The sequence below is a fragment of the Balaenoptera physalus genome (genome assembly GCF_965194825.1).
Source record: "Balaenoptera physalus genome assembly, chromosome: 1".
NCBI lineage: Eukaryota > Metazoa > Chordata > Mammalia > Artiodactyla > Balaenopteridae > Balaenoptera > Balaenoptera physalus.
Window position 1 is genome coordinate 93,645,838 of NC_138882.1, and position 20,247 is coordinate 93,666,084.

At 41.1% G+C, this 20,247-nt stretch overlaps 1 protein-coding gene across 10 annotated transcripts in view; it reads left to right on the forward strand.

Annotated features, from left to right (window-relative positions):
• Positions 1–20,247, forward strand: part of IGSF3 (immunoglobulin superfamily member 3) — a 100,788-nt gene that overhangs the window by 43,026 nt on the left and 37,515 nt on the right. For 7 of the 10 annotated variants that reach the window (XM_082457971.1, XM_082457964.1, XM_082457966.1 and 4 more), the window contains exon 3: positions 12,809–13,186. In XM_082457971.1, coding sequence (XP_082314097.1) covers positions 12,809–13,186 — 378 coding nt within the window. Of the gene's footprint in view, positions 1–555; positions 1,680–12,808; positions 13,187–20,247 lie in introns of those variants that run through there. The other 3 variants (XM_082457968.1, XM_082457969.1, XM_082457965.1) reach the window with 3 other exon arrangements.

The window sequence follows — 20,247 nt, forward strand, 5'->3', positions numbered from 1 at the left end:
CAGGGGATGTTTTTGATGGAAGTAAGGACCTGGTTGCAGGTCTTTGTGCTCGTGGTCTGGGGAAGCTGAGCCATGAGCTGCCCTGACTCTGTGGCTCCCCCGTGTGTGTGGACCTTGGTCAGGCTGCCCCTGGAAGGCAGTGACATTGACCTAACGGGGCCTTCCTTGTTAAGGTGTTTTCCATAGTGTGTGTGTCTCCAGCCTGGCTTCGTTGACATATTTTTTTTTTTTATAAATTTATTTATTTTATTTATTTATTTTTGGCTGTGTTAGGTCTTTGTTGCTGCACGCAGGTGTGGGCTTTCTCTAGTTGTGGCGAGCGGGAGCTACTCTTGGTTGCAGTGCATGGGCTTCTCATTGCGGTGGTTTCTCTTGTTGCGGAGCATGGGCTCTAGGCGCGTGGGCTTCAGTAGTTACGGGGCACGGGCTCAGTAGTTGTGGTGCACGGGCTTAGTTGCTCCGCAGCATGTGGGATCTTCCCAGACCAGGGCTCGAACCCTGGTTCGAGCAGGCAGGTTCTTAACCATTGGCAGGCAGGTTCTTAACCACTCCGCCACCAGGGAAGCCCCTCGTTGACATATTAATACACATAACTTACTGTCCCTGATTGGGGCCCAGCAACTGCTGGCTCTTGTTGGTAAGGGCCAAGCTCTGTGTCTGTCTGTCCCCTGACCCGGAAAGGGATCAAGTGAGGATTCGTTTTAGCTCACGCCCCTTCTTGTCCTCCCTTGGCTGAAGGCTGAAACGTGAGAATCCCCAGCTTTGTCACTGGAGTGGCCTTCCTGACTGCTCTCTCGGGAGCCTTTCCGTTCTGTGAGGCCCTTGGGTGGCCTGGTTTCCACCCCATGGCTGGTCTGTTTGGCATTTTTAACATGAGACCTTGCACATTCCCCATCATAGTCTTCAGGACCAAGTTGGCAAGGAAACGCAGTGGGTGGTTTATCATCACTTATCGCTGATATTCACCAGGCACATTCAGGATGAGCCACAGACTAAGAAAACGATTAGCCATGTTCTTTGTCACGGAGAAAGTGCCTTAACCTGAAAAACCATTTCCTGCTCTGGTAAATGTGGCTATAATGAAATCAACCTCATTTAGTTGTTGTGAGGATTAAATGAGATGATGCATGCAGAATATGCCTGACACACTAAAGTGCTAATCATCCTCATTTACCTTCATTTTAAACATATACTTGCTTATTTTTAAAAATGGTAAAATAGAGGAAAGGAAAAGAGAGAGGGAAAAATCATTCACCATTCAGATTCAGCCCAGTATCATTAATGTTTTGTTTGGTTATTTTCCTAGGTACAGTATTTTTTTTTTTTTTTAACATAAATTTACTGTGTGGGCAGTTTTGCATTTTTAACTGAAATTCAAACATTAATCTTCTCTTTAATGCTTTTGTACTTGCAAAGATTTTTTCCTGTTTCTGGATTAGTATCTCACGTTGGTAGAAACAAGATGAAATTTTTAAATTTTCATTTGGTGACCTTCACAGTATTATTTGATCTCTAGGATTACCTGTGAGATTGATATATAGTGCATTTACATTATTCCCATTTTACAGATTAAGAAATATACTAGTGTGGCCGAGGCACATGCAGAATTTGTAACAACTGTGTGCTGTTTGAGCTCTGAGGATCATAGAGGTCACAACTGGAACAGGAGATGTGGAATGGTGAGCTAGATCCTTCTGACACTTTGACATGCTCACTTATGCATCTTGAACTCAGAAATTGGATCCTGTGCTTAGAGATGTGTGTCCCTGAGCCCAGGCATGTTCCAAAAATGCCCGGGAAGCTGACTTTCACAGGTGCAGCCAACCCCTCCCTGCTCACTAACTCCTGAATCATATTGCTCCTAGCCAGGTTGTCTAGGACTCAGCACAAAGGGAAAAGCGGGAGCAAACTTGGACAAGCAATAGCTTGAAAAGCTAGTTAAGTGATATCACGTGTTTATGGACTAGAGACTGCCAAAACTAGTCTAAAAGGATGTAGCCTTTCCCACTGACCATTTATTGTCTAAAGCAATGATTCTTAATCTTCTTTTCTGGGTCTTGAATCTCTTTATCTTTTGAAGTTTATAGACTCTTTTTCTAGCAGAACATACACGAGTGCATGTAATATAATTTTTCATTCACTCTTAAGACCCACAGGTGTCTATATTAGACACATATTGGTACAAAACAAATCACTCCAACACTTAAGACTAAAAGAACAGTAAATTCTTCTCAATTTTATTGTAAGTGTAAAACTGCTCTTATAAAAAAAATTGTCCTAAAATAAAAATCTTGATTGGAGAAACTGTGTTCTGCTAAACCAGTAGTTACTGCAATTGTGAGTATAATTCTTAAAGCAAAACAAAACAAAAAAACCCAAAACCAAATCAAAAAACCGACAGTAAACATTTATTATCTCTCACAGTCTCTGTGGATCAGGAATTCAGGAGCATCTTAACTGTGAAGCTCTGACGCTGGGGCTCCCAGGGGGGCGCAGTCAAGATGTCATTTGGGGCTGCAGTCATCTGAAGGCTTGGCCAGGGCTGGAGGAAGTCGTTCCAAGGAGGCTTAGTTATATGCTGGTTGTTGGCACTAGGCTTCACGTGGACCTGGTCACAGGGCTGCTTTGATGTCCTCATGACATGGCATTTGGCTTTCCTCAGGGTATGTGATCCCAGAGAGCGAGGAGGAAACCCCAGTGTCTTTTTATGACCTAGCTTTGGAAGTCACACTCCATCATTTCTGCATTTCCTTTTGGTCACACAGGTCAGCTGTTTTCAGTGCAGAGGGCAAGGTATGGGGGAGTAGCTTCCAGGCCCTCTCCAGGTGTGCCACCCTTCCAGCACATTGACCTGCAAGTTCTAATCCTGTCGTTTAGGGTTTTTATCTGGGGCTGGGGGGGCGGGGTGTTATTACATAGGCATGATTGATTAAATCATTGGCCATTGGTGATTAAACTCAACTTCCAACCCCTTTCTCCTCCCTGGACTTCAGGGGGGTGGGGCTGAACATTCCAACCCTCTCTTGAAAATATCTAAGGGCCTACCTTGAATTACCTCATTAGCAACAACTTCTGTACGGTCAGAGGCTCCTTGTGAATAACAAAAGACTCTATAACTAAGGAAATTCCAAGAGTTTTAGGAGCTCTGGGCCAGGAACTAGGGGACAAAGGCCAAATATATAGTCTTTCTTGTTACCTGGGCTTGGCTGCTTGCTGCTTGAAAGGCAATACAGGAGACACGTGTTGGCTGGAAAGGAAAGGTTGCTCTATTCAGGAGGCTGGCAAAACCCAACTCCGAAGATTCTGCTTGACCATGAAAGGGAGAATCATTTGCGGAGGGCGTCAGAGTCTTCGTTATCTTCCACTGTTTGCAGACTTCCTTTTGATTGGTTGGTGGTGAAGTAACAGGGCAGAGCTCCAGGAATCTTGTGCTCAGCCTGAAGTTACCATCCTCCGCCTGGGTGGGGACCTTAGTACCTGCAGAACTCAAACGTACTGTTTATGTTTTTTTTCCTTGAGGAGGAACCAGGACCCTGCCCCATGGCTGCTCCTTCTCAGTTTCTGCATTCCTTAATCACTTGCCATTCTGTTACCCAGTATTTTCTTTCTCGTCCTTTTCTTTCTTTGTTTTTTTAAGAGTTTCTTTTTAATTATTTTTATTGAGATATAATTGACATTTAACGTTATATTAGTGTCAAGTGTGCAACATAATGATTCGGTATTGTATATGTTGTGAAATTGTTACTGAACCAAACTCAGGTCTACTTGCTTGACGCACACAGCAAAGCCAATCTACCGACACTGGGTTGTGGTGAAGGAAGGTACAGCGTTTATTGCAGGCGCCTAATGCTCAAAAGACCCAAACTCCCCAGTGGCTTTCAGGGAAGAGTTTTTAAAGGCAACATCAGGGGTGAGGGTTGCTGGCTGTGTGATCAGCTCATGGACTTTCTTCTGATTGGTTGGTGATGAGGTAACAGGGTGATGTTTTGGGAACCTTCATCATCAGCCTTCTGGTTCCAACCAGCCTGGGGTCTAGTGCTTGTGGTCAGCATGTTGTCACCAACCCTCTACCTGCACGGGGGTCTTAGTTCCTGCAGAACAACTCAAAGATATGCGTCAGATTGTTACGTGTATCCCTTGAGGAGAAAGTAGGAGTCCAGTGTCTCTGTCTTATCTCTGAACTGTTGTTTAAGCTATCATTACTTTTCTTGCTTGACTGCTTTTCCTTTGTTTCTGCATTCTCTCACTTCTCTAATTAGTAACTGTTTGAGTCTGCTCTTTGGAACTTGGGGAAGGCCTTAGGAGACTAAAGCCTCTTTCTGTAATCAAGAAACAGGGGACACAGAGGGGCTTGTGTACCTAGGAAAGCCCTGCAGGATCCTGCTCAGTTTCAGAAGGATTACCACCAGAAGTCTGGCTAACATCCATCGCCACACATAGTTACAGTTTATTTTTCTTATAATGAGAACTTTAAAGATTTATTCTCCTAGCAACTGTCAAATATACAATACAGTATTGTTAACTATATTCCCCATGCTATATATTATATCCCCAGGAATTGTTTATTTTATAACTGAAAGTTTGTACCTTTTGACCACCTTCACCCATTTCCCACGTTTCCACCCCCTGCCTTAGCATAATGCCCCCAAGGTCTATCCATGTTGTCGAAAATGGCAGGATTTCCTCCTTTTTTATGATTGAATAATATTCCATTGTATATATACACCATATTTTCTTTATTCAGTCATCAATCGATGGACACTTAGTTACTTCCATGTCTTGGCTATTATAAATAATGCTACAGTGAACATGGATGTGCATGTATGTTTTTGAGTTAGTATTTTTGTTTCCTTTGGGTAAATACCCAGAAGTGGAATTGCTGGGTCATATGGTAGTACTATTTTTAATTTTTTTGAGGAACCTCAGTATTTTTTTCCATAGTGGCTGCATCAATTTATATTCCCACCAATGGAGCACAGAGATTCCCTTTTCTCCACATCCTCACCAACACTTGTTTTTTCTTGTCTTTTTGATAGTAACCATTCTAATAGATGTGAGCTGATGCCTCATTGTGATTTTTAGTGACATTTCTCTGATGATTAGTGATGTTGAGCATCTTTTCGCGTGTCTATTGGCCATTCGTGTGTCTTCTTTGGAAAAAAAACATCTGTTCAGATCTTCTGCCCACTTTTTAATCAGATTGTTTCTTTGCTATTGAGTTGTATGAGTTCTTTATAAGGACTTTATTTTCTTTAGAGCAGTTTTGGTTTTACAGTAAGATTGAGAGGAAGATACAGAGATTTTCCGTATACCTTTAGTCCCCACACATGCATAACTTGCCCCATTATCAACATCACTCATCAGAGTGGTATGTTTTTTAACCAAGAACGAACCTGTATTAAAACATCATAATCACCCAAAGTCCGTAGTTTACCTCAGGGTTCACTCTTGGTGTTATACATTCTGTGGGTTTGGACAAATGTAAAATAAATGACATATATCCATCATTGTATTGATAGTATCATACAGAGTATTTTCACTGCCCTAAAAATACTTTGTGCTCTCCCTATTCATATCCCTGCCCTCCACAACCACTGATCTTTATGGAGACTGATTTTCCATAGTTTTGCTTTTTCCAGAATGTCATTTACTTGGAATCATACAGTGTGTAGCATTTTCTGATCGGCTTCTTTCACTTAATAATAATATGTATTTTCAAGTTCCTCCGTGTCTTTTCATGGCTTGATAGCCCATTTCTTTTTGCTGCTGAATAATATTCCATTGTCTGTATGTATCACAGTTTATTTATCCATTCACCTACTGAAGGACATCTCATTTGCTTCCAAGTTTTGACAGATATGAAGAGAGCTGCTGTAAATATCCATGTGTAGGTGTTTGTGTAGACAGAGGTTTTCAGTTCCTTTGTGTAAATACCAAGGAGTGCAATTGCTGAATTGTGTGGTAGGAATATGGTTACTTTTACAAGATACCACAAGACTGCCCTCCAGAGCATCAGTACCATTTTGCATTTCTGTCGCAGGAAGGGAGACCCCTTCCAGGGCCCGAGAGTGGGCTCTTGTCTAACACTCGGAAATGAATTGTCCGAGGAGACACACGTGCTGACAAAGCAGGAGACTTTATTGGGAAGGGGCGCCCGGGCGGAGGGCAGGAGGGTAAGGGAACCCAGGAGGACTGTTCTGCCACGTGGCTCACAGTCTCAGGTTTTATGGTGATGGGGTTTGTTTCCGGGTTGTCTCTGGCCAATCATTCTGACTCAGGGTCCTTCCTGGTGTCATGCACGTCGCTCAGCCAAGATGGATTCCAGCGAGGAGGATTCTGGGAGGTTGGTAGGACATGTGGACTGGCGTCTTCTCTCTCCTTTTGACCTTTCCCGAATTCTTCCAGTTGTTGGTGGCTTGTTAGTTCTGTGTTCCTTACCAGATCTCCTGTTGTACAATAACTCATGCAAATTGTTACTGTCTTTGCCTGGCCAGGGCGGGCGGTTCCAGTCAGTGCTTCCCCTAACGTGTCCACCAGCAGTGAATGAGCATTCCTGTTGCTCTGCATCCTCACCAGCATTTGGTGTTGTCAGCATTCCAAATTTTGGTCATTCTACTAGGTGTGTAGTAGTATCTCATTTTTGCTTTAATTTGCATTTCCCTGATGACGTATGATGTGGAGCATTCTTTCATATGCTTACTTGCCATCTGTATATCTTCTTTGGTGAGGTGTCTGTTAAGGTCTTTGGCCCATCTTTTAATCAGGTTGGTTTTTTCTTTCTTTATGTTTTAGGAGTTCATTTTATGTTTTACAGTACAGTTCATTATCAGATGTGTCTTTTACAAATATTTTTCTCCCAGTCTGTGGCTTGTCTTCTAATTCTCTTGATATTGGCTTTCACAGAGCAGAAGTTTTAAATTTTAATGAAGCCCAACTTATCATTTATTTCTTTCATGGATAATGCCTTTGGTATTGTGGCTGAAAGGACATCACCATACCCAAGGTCATCTGGGTTTTCTCCTAGGTTATCTTTTAGGAGTTTTATAGTTTTGCATTTTACAATTAGCTCTGTGATCTATTTTGAGTTAATTTTTGTGAAGAGTGTAAGGTCTGTGTCTAGATTCATTTTTTTTTGTATGTGAGTGTCTAGTGGTTTGAACACCATTTGTTGAAGAGACTATCTTTACTCCATTGTTTTTCCTTTGACCTGTGTCAGAGATCAGTTGACTATATTTATGATGCTAATGTAAATGGTATTGTGCTTTTACTTTTAGATTCTATTTATTCATTATTGGTATATAGGAAAGCAGTTGACTTGTATATTAACCTCTTGTATCCTGCAATCTTGCTGTAATCGCTTAGTTCAGGAGTTTTTTTGTCAATAAAAACTTCTTTATTTTTACATAGGCAATCATGTCACCTGCAAACAAAGACAGTTTTATGTCTTCCTTCCCAATATGTATACCTTTAAAGTCTTTTTCTTGCCTTATTGAAAAGGAATGGTGAGAAGGGACATCTTTGCATTGTTCCTGATCTTAGTGGGAAAGCTTTGAGTTTCTCACCATTAAGTGTGATGTTAGCTATAGGTTTTTTGTAGGTAGTCTTTATCAAGTTGAGAAAGTTCCATTCTATTCCTAGTTTACTGTGAGTTTTCATAATGAATGGGTGTTGAATTTTGTCAAATACTTTTTCTGCATCTGTTGATATGACCATGTGGTTTTTCTTTTTTACTTTGATGTGATATGTTATAATACGTTGATTGATTTTCGAATGTTGAACGTTGAATGACATATATCCATCATTGTATTGATAGTATCATACAGACTATTTTCACTGCCCTGGCAGTGAAATGTACCTGGGATGAATCTCATTTGGTTCTGGTATATAATTCTTTTTATATGTTTTGGATTCGATTTGCTAATATTTTGTTGAGAATTTTTGCACCTATGTTCATGAGAAATATTGGCCTGTAGTTTTCTTATAATGCCTTTGTTGGTTTTGGTATCAGGGTAATGCTGGCCTGATAGAATGAGTTAGGAGGGGGTATTCCCTCTGTTTCCATCCTATGAAAGAGATTGTAGAGAATTGGTATAATTTCTTCCTTAAATGTTTGGTAGAATTCGCCAGTGACCCCATCTGGGCCTGGTGCTTTCTGTTTTAGAGGGTTATTAATTATTGATTCAGTGTCTTTAATAGGTATAGACCTATTTAGATCATCTTTGCTTCTTGTGTGAGTTTTTGTGGATTGTATATTTCAAGGAATTGGTCCATTTCATCTAGGTTTTCAAATTTGTGATCATACAGTTGTTGATAGGATTCCTTTATTATTCTTTTAATTTCCATAGACTCTTATAATTTCCTCTCTTTCATTTTGGATATTAATAACTTGTATCCTCTTTTTTTCTTTGTTAACCTGGCTAGAGGCTTATTGGTTTTATTGATATTTTCAAAAAACCAGCTTTTGGTTTCATTAACTTTCTCTGTTGATTTTCTATTTTTAATTTCATTGATTTCTACCCTAATTCTTATTTCTTCTGCTTATTTTGGATTTACTTTACTCCTCCTTTCCTAATTTCCTAAGGTAGAAACTTAGATTATTGACTTAAGATTTTTCTTCTTTTCTAATTCAATGCTATAAATTTTCCTCTAAGCACTGCTTTCCCTGCATATCATAGCTTTTGATAAGTCATATTTTAATTTTCATTTATTGATAGTTTAAAAGTATGTTTTTAAAATTTCTCTTGAGATTTTTTTTCTGTGACCCATGTGTTATTTAGAGGTGTGGTGTTTAATCTCCACATATTTTGGTATTTTCCAGTTATCTTTCTATTATTGATTTCTAGCTTAATTCCATTTTGGCCTGCCAGCAGATATTATATGATTTCTATTTTCTAAAATTTGTTAAGGGGTATTTTATGGCCCAGAATGTGGTCTGTGTTGGTGAATGAATGTTCCATGTGAGCATGAGAAGAATGTGTATTCTACTGTCGTTGGATGAAATAGTCTGTAGATGTCTATTGTATCCAGTTGATTGAAGGTGTTGTTGAGTTCAACTATGTCCTTATGGATTTACTGCTTGCTGATTCTGTCCATTTCTGAGAGAGAGGTGTTGACATCATCAACTATGCTAGTGGATTCATCTTTTTTTTCCTTGCAGTTCTATCAGTTTTTGCCTCGTGTAGTTTGATGCTCTGTTGTTATGTGCATACGCAGTAAGACCTGTTATGTCTTCTTGGAGAATTGACTCCTTTAATCATTATGTAATGTCCTTCTTCATTCCTGATAATTTTCCTTACTTTGAGGTCTGTCTAAAATTAATATAGCTACTCCAGCTCTTTTGATAAGTGTTAACATGGTATATTTTTCTCCATTCATTTACTTTTAATCTGTTTGTCTTTATGTTTAAAGTGGGTTTCTTGTAGACAAGATATAGTTGGGTGGTGTTTTTAATCCACTCTGACAATCTCTGTCTTTTAATTGGTACATTTAGACCATTGACATTCAAAGTGATTATTGATATAGTTGGATTAATATCTACCATATTCATTACTATTTTTTGTTGCCCTTGTTTTTTGTTCCTATTTTTGTCTCCCACTCTTTTTATGTCTTTTGTGTCTAGTCCTTTTTATACAGTTATATATAATACTTGGATCATTTTAATTTATAGAAGTGATACTTACTTATTGCAAAACAAAGAGTACAGAAATGTCTAAAGTAAAAAATGTTATTTTTGATCCCTGCCCAGAGGAACCTTCTATTGTAGGCTGAGAGGGAAGATGGAAGGGACAGTGGGGTCAGGAGATACCTTGGCCAGGGTCGGGGACCTGGGTCTTTTTGAAGGTAGCAGCATCTAGGAAAATGAGATCCGGACAGCAGGGGCAGTGCCAGGAGAAGGAAATGGGGAAGGTGGGGTATGGAATGGGAATTAAACTGCTGAGAAGAAAAAGTTAATTTCTATTTCTATGTTAAGGTCCACTTCCTAAGAGCAGCATTATTTTCAAGGGTCAGAGGCCCTTTGTGGGGTCGGAAGGGAATTCAGAAGATATTTAACAAGCAGGTGCAGCTGAATGTGTATGGGTAAAGTACAATCTAGTATCTATTTATTTATTTATTTGTCAGGACTGTTTATAACCGGCTTCCGACTCGAATAAGTTGTTTTGATCCTGATGCCCTGGCTCATTCAGGCCACTTAGCACTGTTTACCTTTCAGGGGAATAATGTGTATGATCCCCCGATCCAGTGCTTTTGTAAAGTCTGTAAATAGAATGCACTCTAGGTGAGCTCAGTATTGCATCATCATAGCCAGTATCTGATGGGCCTCAGCTGCTTTCTTCTGCCCATTCACTAGAGGAAAATAAAAACTTTCTTAACCCAAATCAACAAAGGGAGGAGCTCAAAGCTACTGAGAGTCTTAAATCAGGATCTGGTCTTTAATTTGGGCACCTGGCTGGCACTCTGTAGATAAAGACATCTCGACACTGCTCTGCGTTAGAGTTTTTAAAACTCCTAATGCCCAGGCTTCTGCACACCAGACCAGTTACACGGGGTGGGGCCCAGGCCCTGTTATTTTTTAAAGCTCTCCAGGTGATTCCAGTGTGGGTCTAAGGTTGAGAAGTAGTGCCCTAACAAAGATGTTGGCTCGTCCTGACCTGCTTCCAGCCTTCTTTGCAGCGGGTGGGGCGTGGTTGTGGCTGTTTTGTCCTATAACATTGAAATGCACGGAGACCTAAATGTTATGAATGTAGTTACATTGTTTTCAAAGTTCTGCATATCTGGAGTGCTGCAAACATTTGGTTCAAGTGTCATTATATATATATACATATTATTTTTAATTGTTATAGAAAGAGGACACATAGTAAAAATGTTACACACTAAATTTTAACATACTGAAAATAACTAATGAGCTGTCTTCTCCATGACCTTCAATATAATTGTGAATGCTGTCAACCAGAATGTATCAAGTAAATTTACGTACGTACCACTTCCATCTGTTGATTTGCCACCTCTCCCCACCCGCCTTTTCACTTTCCTTGCTTCTGTTGCTTAAGCCAAGGTGGGGTTCCATGTAAGATTTTGTTTGGGAGAAAAGACTGTGCACGAATAAAAGTTTATAAGCCACAGGCCTTTCCTTGTAGCGTCTGTTTTAGATTAGATCAGCTTGCTTTGAGGCTCAAGCATCCCCCGGGCTGGGCTTAGAGCTGCATCCCGCTAGGATTTGAGCTGTCTCGGCTGTTCCCCAGCTGGATCCGTTTCAGATAAGTTTATGATGGGGCAGCTGTGATTGCCTTTTGGAGGGAGAGTGGGAGAAGCTTTCATGGGAGTGGGAGTGGGCTGCAGCTGTGGGTGGAGGTGGGTGACCCCACAAATGGTGTCATCATCAAGAGGCCATTGGCGTGTCCTTGAGGGATCACTGGCCAAAATCCTGTCCTCTCTGGATCCAGAGCCACAGAATATTCCAGCCAGGAGGGGCCCTAGCTAGCACCTCTTTCTTAAGGACTAATTATGAGCTAGGCCCCATGCTAGGAGCTTTATATATGTTATCTAATTCAGTCTTTTGATAACTCTACGAGGCACACATGATTATCCCTATCTTACAGATGAGAAAACTGAAGCTTGGAGAGGTTAAGTAACTTATCCAAGATCACAGCTAATCTAATAAGTGACAAAGCCAGCATTGGCACACGTGCTAGTCCAGTCCAAAGCCTTCTTAGAAATCATTTTGTGGATGAAGAGATCAAGGTCCAAGAGAGGAAAAGCAGCTTGTCCAAGATGGCACAGCCAGCTCCAGTTCCGGGCAAAGCTGTGACTAGCCCTCCCCTGCTCTTTCAGCCACAGTGCTGTGCCCCCCTGCTGTCAAGGGGAAGGCCACAGGGGTGTGCCCCCCTCCCACCTTCTCAGTGGCTCAGGCAGAATCAGTTGTGCTGGCATGGAATGAGTAAGCAAACTCACTATATTTCCCGCCCCTGAGTCTGCGAGGGGAGACCATGTTAAGAGCATGGAGAAGGCAGGCAGAGGCCAGGCGGAGACGCATATCCCAGCCAGAAGGTGGGGCGGCCGGTGGTGAATCAGAGCTCAGTCTCCAGAGCAGCCTGACTTCCTTGCTACGGGGAGTCGGGGTGGGGGGGCGCCATCAGTTGCCCCCATCGGCGGTGTGTGGGCATCTGGGCGTCAGGGATGTGCGTCAACCCTTCCCATTCCTGTTCATGTGTACTCAGAACAGCGGCCTGCAGGAGCTCAGCTTTGCCTCCGCATATGGAGGGAAGAGGGTGTAACGAATGCTCTACATGGTGTCACGGGAGTAGCTACCTCTTGCAAATAAGGGTGCAGCACCAAAGAAAGGGCCCCAGGACTCCCTCCTACCAGCCCTCTAATCAAGAAAGGAGCGTTTATTTAGTTTCAGCCAGATTGCAAGGCAGTTGCTTTTATTTGTTTTCCTCTGAATTTGTGCCAAGGATTCAACTTTTCCTGCTCATTTTATTAAAAACTTCATAAAGGGCATTAATAAATAGATATAAAACTGCCGCATAAATGACAGAGGGACTAAATGAAATTCCCAAGGGTCAGCCATTGAATAAGTAACAGAACCATGTCCTTGCGTGGTCAAATTCCCATATATGCAAATTAGGGACAGTGCTTTACCACAGTGTTTTAATTAATATTTATAAATCAAAGAGCGCCTCAGAAAGGGCCAGTAAGCTACTTATATTATCACCATGTCGCACGAATAACAAACCCTTTGAACATTGCTACCTGCTTTGCATTTTGGTCTGAGAAGTCAGTGAACCTGTTGTGTGTGTCTCCCCCACAGGGGTAGTGTCAGCGCAGCGGCAAGTCGCCGTCCAGGAAGGACCCTTGTACCGCACAGAGGGCTCCCACATCACCATCTGGTGCAACGTCAGTGGCTACCAGGGGCCTTCTGAGCAGAATTTCCAGTGGTCCATTTACCTGCCCTCCGCCCCTGAGCGCGAGGTCCAGATTGTCAGCACCATGGACTCTTCCTTCCCTTACGCCATCTATACCCAGCGTGTCCGCAGCGGGAAGATCTACGTGGAGAGGGTCCAGGGGAACTCGGCTTTATTGCACATCACCGATCTCCAGGCCCGGGATGCTGGGGAGTATGAATGCCACACGCCCAACACCGACGAGCGATACTTCGGGAGTTACAGCGCCAAGATGAACCTCGTGGGTAAGGAGATAACTGTGTTCACGTGGCTGGTGTCCTGCCTGAGTGTCATAGTCAATGTGAGCTGCTATCATAAATTATCATAGACTGGACTGGGTGCTTAAACAACAAGCATTTATTTCCCAGTTCTGGAGGCTGGAAGTCCCAGATCAGGGTGCCAGCATGGTTAGTACTGGTGAGAGCCCTCTTCAGGGTTGCAGAATACTGACTTCTTGTTGTCTCCTTACATGGCAGAAAGGGAACGAGAAAGCTGTCTGGGGTCCATTTATAAGGGCACTAATCCCAGGGACTTCCCTGGCGGTCCAGTGGTTAAGACTCTACGGTTCCACTGCAGCGGGCACGGGTTCAGTCCCTGCTCTGGGAACTAGGACCCTGCATGCAGTGTGGTGCGGCCAAAAAAAAAGGTGGGGGGCACTAATCCCATTCATGAGGGCTTCATCCTCATGACCTAATCACCTCCCCAAAGCCTCATCTCCAGATACCATCACACTGGGGATTAGGTTTCAACACAGGGATTTGGGGGGGAACATAAACATTCAATCCGTAACACTGAGTCACTTCTCTTATAGCGCAGTTTTATTTGACTTTAAAAGGAGAATCCAAAGCTCCCCAAATATTTTAGAGGTCAACAGGTAGCATAAGTGAACCAGATTTGTGCGTTCACTTGTAAATAGTAGAAGGCTGAAGCTGAAACTTAAAGAAGATCTAATGCAGATGTTAAGAATTCCAGAGACGGTTAACTGACCCTCTAGTTGGTGAAAGGGGATATAAAAACATAAGGCAAGGACATTTGTGGTTGATAAGCTGAAGAACTGATGAGGAACACTAAGCAGGTAACACCAGGTGGAAGAGAGGCCAAACCTCTAGGAAATGATGGGCCTTTGTTTTTTTTTTTTAATTTAATTTAATTTATTTTTTATACAGCAGGTTCTTATTAGTTACCTATTTTATACATATTAGTGTATACGTGTCAATCCCCATCTCCCAATTCATCACACCACCACCACCACCTCTCCCGCCACTTTCCCCCCTTGGTGTCCATACGTTTGTTCTCTACATCTGTGTCTCTATTTCTGCCCTGCAAACCTGTTCATCTGTACCATTTTTCTAGGTTCCACATATATGCGTTAATATACGATATTTGTTTTTCTCTTTCTGACTTCACTCTGTATGACAGTCTCTAGATCCATCCACGTCTCTTACAAATGACCCAGTTTCGTTTCTTTTTATGGCTGAGTAATATTCCATTGTATATATGTACTACATCTTCTTTATTCATTCGTCTGTCGGTGGCCATTTAGGTTGCTTCCATGACCTGGCTATTGTAAATAGTGCTGCAATGAACATTGGGGTGCATATGTCTTTTTGAATTATGGTTTTCTCTGGGTATATGCCCAGTAGTGGGATTGCTGGGTCATATGGTAATTCTATTTTTAGTTTTTAAGGAACCTCCATACTGTTCTCCACAGTGGCTGTATCAATTTACATTCCCAGCAACAGTGCAAGAGGGTTCCCTTTTCTCCACACCCTCTCCAGCATTTGTTGTTTGTAGATTTTCTGATGATGTCCATTCTAACTGGTGTGAGGTGATATACCTCATTGTAGTTTTGATTTTCATTTCTCTAATAATTAGTGATGTTGAGCAGCTTTTCATGTGCTTCTTGGCCATCTGTATGTCTTCTTTGGAGAAATGTCTATTTAGGTCTTCTGCCCATTTTTGGATTGGGTTGTTTGTTTTTTAATATTGAGCTGCATGAGCTGTTTATATATTTTGGAGATTAATCCTTTGTCCGATGATTCATTTGCAAATATTTTCTCCCATTCTGAAGGTTGTCTTTTCATCTTGTTTGTAGTTTCCTTTGCTTTGCCAAAACTTCTAAGTTTCATTAGGTCCCATTTGTTTATTTTTGGTTTTATTTCCATTACTCTAGGAGGTGGATCAAAAAAGATCTTGCTGTGATTTATGTCAAACAGTGTTCTTCCTATGTTTTCCTCTAAGAGTTTTATAGTGTCTGGCCTTACATTTAGGTCTCTAATCCATTTTGAGTTTATTTTTGTGTATGGTGTTAGGGATTGTTCTAATTTCATTCTTTTACATGTAGCTGTCCAGTTTTCCCAGCACCACTTATTGAAGAGACTGTCTTTTCTCCATTGTATCCTTGCCTCCTTTGTCATAGATTAGTTGACCATAGGCGTGTGGGTTTATCTCTGGGCTTTCTATCCTGTTCCATTGATCTATATTTCTGTTTTTGTGCCAGTACCATATGGACTTGATTACTGTAGGTTTGTAGTATAGTCTGAAGTCAGGGAGTCTGATTCCTCCAGCTCCGTTTTTTTCCCTCAAGACTGCTTTGGCTATCCGGGGTCTTTTGTGTCTCCATACAGATTTTAAGATTTTTTGTTCTAGTTCTGTGAAAAATGCCACTGGTAATTTGATAGGGATTGCATTGGATCTGTAGATTGCTTTGGGTAGTATAGTCATTTTCACAATATTGATTCTTCCAATCCAAGAACATGGTATATCTCTCCATCTGTTTGTGTCATCTTTGATTTCTTTCATCAGTGTCTTATAGTTTTCTGAGTACAGGTCTTTTACCTCCTTAGGTAGGTTTATTCCTAGGTATTTTATTCTTTTTGTTGCAATGGTGAATGGGATTGTTTCCTTAATTTCTCTTTCTGATCTTTATTTGTTAGTGTATAGGAATGCAAGAGATTTCTGTGCATTAATTTTGTATCCTGCAACGTTACCAGATTCATTGATGAGCTCTAGTAGTTTTCTGGTGGCATCTTTAGGATTCTCTATGTATAGTATCATGTCATCTGCAAACAGTGACAGTTTTACTTCTTCTTTTCCAATTTGTATTCCTTTTATTTCTTTTTCTTCTCTAATTGCTGTGGCTAGGACTTCGAGAACTATGTTGAATAATAGTGGCGAGAGTAGACATCCTTGTCTTGTTCCTGATCTTAGAGGAAATGCTTTCAGTTTTTCACCATTGAGAATGATGTTTGCTGTGGGTTTGTCATATATGGCCTTTATTATGTTGAGGTAGGTTCCCTCTACACCCACTTTCTGGAGAGTTTTTATCATAAATGGGTGTTGAATTTTGTCAAAAGGTTTTCTGGATCTATTGAGATGATCATATGGCTTTTATTCTTCAATTTGTTAATATGGTATATCACATTGATTGATTTGCATATATTGAAGAATACTTGCATCCCTGGGATAAATCCCACTTGATCATGGTGTATGATCCTTTTAATGTGTTGTTGGATTCTGTTTGCTAGTATTTTGTTGAGGATTTTTGCATCTGTATTCATCAGTGATATTGGTCCGTAATCTTCTTTTTTTGTAGTATCTTTGTTTGGTTTTGGTATCAGGGTGATGGTGGCCTCATAGAATGAGTTTGGGAGTTTTCCTTCCTCTGCAATTTTTTGGAAGAGTTTGAGAAGGATGGGTGTTAGCTCTTCTCTAAACGTTTGGTAGAATTCACCTGTGAAGCCATCTGGTCCTGGACTTTTGTTTGTTGGAAGATTTTTAATCACAGTTTCAATTTCATTATTTGTGATTAGTCTGTTCATATTTTCTATTTCTTCCTGATTCAGTCTTGGCAGTTTGTGCATTTCTAAGAATCTGTCCATTTCTTCCAGGTTGTCCATTTTATTGGCATAGAGTTGCTTGTAGTAGTCTCTTAGGATGCTTTGTATTTCTGCAGTGTCTGTTGTAACTTCTCCTTCTTCATTTCTGATTTTATTGATTTGAGTCCTCTCCCTCTTTTTCTTGTTGAGTCTCGGTAAAGGTTTACCAATTTTGTTTCTCTTCTCAAAGAACCAGTTTTTAGTTTTATTGATCTTTGCTATTGTTTTCTTTGTTTCTATTTCATTTATTTCTGCTCTGATCTTTATGATTTCTTTCCTTCTGCTAACTTTGGGTTTTGTTTGTTCTTCTTTCTCTAGTTCCTTTAGGTGTAAGGTTAGATTGTTTATTTGCGATTTTTCTTGTTTCTTGAGGTAGGTTTGGTATTGCAATAAACTTCCCTCTTGGTACTGCTTTTGCTGCATTCCCATAGGTTTTGGATCATCGTGTTTTCATTGTCATTTGTCTGTAGGTATTTTTTGATTTCCTCTTTGATTTCTTCAGTGATCTCTTGGTTATTTAGTAACGTATTGTTTAGCCTCCATGTGTTTGTGTTTTTTACGTTTTCTTCCCTGTAATTGATTTCTAACCTCATATCATTGTGGTTGGAAAAGATTCTTGATATGACTTCAATTTTCTTAAATTTACCGAGGCTTGATTTGTGACCCAAGATGTGATCTATCCTGGACAATATTCCGTGTGCATTTGAGAAGAAAGTGTAATCTGCTGTTTTTGGATGGAATGTCCTATAAATATCAATTAAATCTATCTGGTCTATTGTGTCATTTACAGCTTGTGTGTCCTTATTAATTTTCTGTTTGGATGATCTGTCCATTGGTGTAAGTGAGGTGTTAAAGTCCCCCACTATTATTGTGTTACTGTTGATTTCCTCTTTTATAGTTGTTAGCAGTTGCCTTATGTATTGAGGTACTCCTATGTGGGGTGCATATATATTTATAATTGTTATATCTTCTTCTTGGATTGCTCCCTTGATATTATGTAGTGTCCTTCCTTGTCTCTTGTAACATTCTTTATTTTAAAGTCTATTTTATCTGATATGAGTATTGCTACTCCAGCTTTCTTTTGATTTCCATTTGCATGGAATATCTTTTTCCATCCCCTCACTTTCAGTCTGCATGTGTCCCTAGGTCTGAAGTGGGTCTCGTGTAGACAGCATATATATGGGTCTTTTTTTTTTATCCATTCAGCAAGCCTGTGTCTTTTGGTTGGAGCATTTAATCCATTCATGTTTAAGGCAATTATCGATATATATGTTCCTATTACCATTTTCTTAATTGGTATGGGTTTGTTTTTGTACGTCCTTTTCTTCCCTTTTCTTCTCTAAGTGTGTTTCCCACTTAGAGAAGTTCCTATAGCATTTGTTGTAGAGCTGGTTTGGTGGTGCTGAATTCTCTTAGCTTTTGCTTGTCTGTAAAGCTTTTGATTTCTCCATCAAATCTGAATGAGATCCTTGCCTGATAGAGTCATCTTGGTTGTAGGTTCTTCCCTTTCATCACTTTAAATATATCATGCCACTGCCTTCTGGCTTGTAGAGTTTCTGCTGAGAAATCAGCTGTTAACCTTATGGGAGTTCCCTTGTATGTTATTTGTTGTTTTTCCCTTGTTGCTTTCAATAATTTTTCTTTGTCTTTAATTTTTGCCAATTTGATTACTATGTGTCTCGGCGTGTTTCTCCTTGGGTTTATCCTGCCTGGGACTTGCTGCACTTCCTGGACTTGGGTGGCTATTTCCTTTCCCATGTTAGAGAAGTTTTCGACTGTAGTCTCTTCAAATATTTTCTCAGGTCCTTTTTCTCTCTCTTCTCCTTCTGGGACACCTATAATACGAATGTTGTTGTGTTTAATGTTGTCCCAGAGGTCTCTTAGGCTGTCTTCATTTCTTTTCATTCTTTTTTCTTTATTCTGTTCTGCAGCAGTGAATGCCACCATTCTGTCTTCCAGGTCACTTATCCGTTCTTCTGCCTCAGTTATTCTGCTACTGATTCCTTCTAGTGTATTTTTCATTTCAGTTATTGTATTGTTCATCTCTGTTTGTTTGTTTTTTAATTCTTCTAGGTCTTTGTTAAGCATTTCTTGTGTCTTCTCAATCTTTGCCTCCATTCTTTTTCCGAGGTCCTGGATCATCTTTACTATCATTATTCTGAATTCTTTTTCTGGAAGGTTGCCTAGCTCCACTTCATTTAGTTGTTTTTCTGGGGTTTTATCTTGTTCCTTCATGTGGTACAAAGTCCTCTGCCTTTTCATTTTGTCTGTCTTTCTGTGAATGTGGTTTTCCTTCCACAGGCTGCAAAATTGTAGTTTTACTTGCTTCTGCTGTCTGCCCTCTGGTGGATGAGGCTATCTAAGAGGTTTGTGCAAGCTTCCTGATGGGCGGGACTGGTGGTGGGTAGAGCTGGGTGTTGCTCTCAATGATGGGCCTTTGGACGTGGCTCTGAGCTGCCTGGGGCGCTGCTGAGTCAGGAAGCTAATGCAGCTGCAGGACCGTGCTCAGACCTGAAGTGGGTCTGTGTGTCCTTTGGCTCCAGAGTAAGGAATTTTGCACCAGCTGTCTCCCTTGGCCCCTGGATGATGGAGGGAGCTGGAGGAGGAGGGAGAGGGATTTCATTGTGGACGGCTCTGGGCCACAGTGTTTGCCAATGTGAAGGGTCAGAAATATCAAGTCTGTTCTGTTTTTCTGTCCACGTCATAATTTCCAGGCTTAATTGTGATAATAAAAACTAGAAATTAAGATTTCGACCCTTCACATCAGAGAGGGGGTGGTGTTTAGTCTCCACAGCAAACTGCTGACCAGGTGACCACAGGAGAAATCTCATCGCTTGCCTGACTCATCCCCATACCATGGCTTCCTTCCAGCCCACGAACATGGCACATGTTGACACATGAATCATATGAAAATTAAACCTACTAAAAAATTGAGGATGCTGCTGCTTCTCTCTACCACAACCTTTTTTTTAAAAAAAAAATAAATAAATTTATTTATTTATTTTTGGCTGCTTTGGGTCTTCGTTGCTGCGCGTGGGCTTTCTCTAGTTGTGGCGAGTGGGGGCTACTCTTTGTTGTGGTGCTCAGGCTTCTCATTGCGGTGGCTTCTCTTGTTGCGGAGCACGGGCTCTAGGAGCATGGGCTTCAGTAATTGTGGCACGCGGGCTCAGTAGTTGTGGCTCACGGGCTGTAGAGCACAGGCTCAGTAGTTGTGGTGCACGGGCTTAGTTGCTCTTTGGCATGTGGGGTCTTCCTGGACCAGGGCTCGAACCCATGTCCCCTGCATTGGCAGGTAGATTCTTAACCACTGCACCACCAGGGAAGTCCTTTTTTTTTTTTAAAAAAAAAGGAAGAAATAACCTTCCTAGAGCACTGCATTGCTGACATGGGGGTGGGGTGGCTAGAAGGGAGAAAATGAGCAAGTTGTA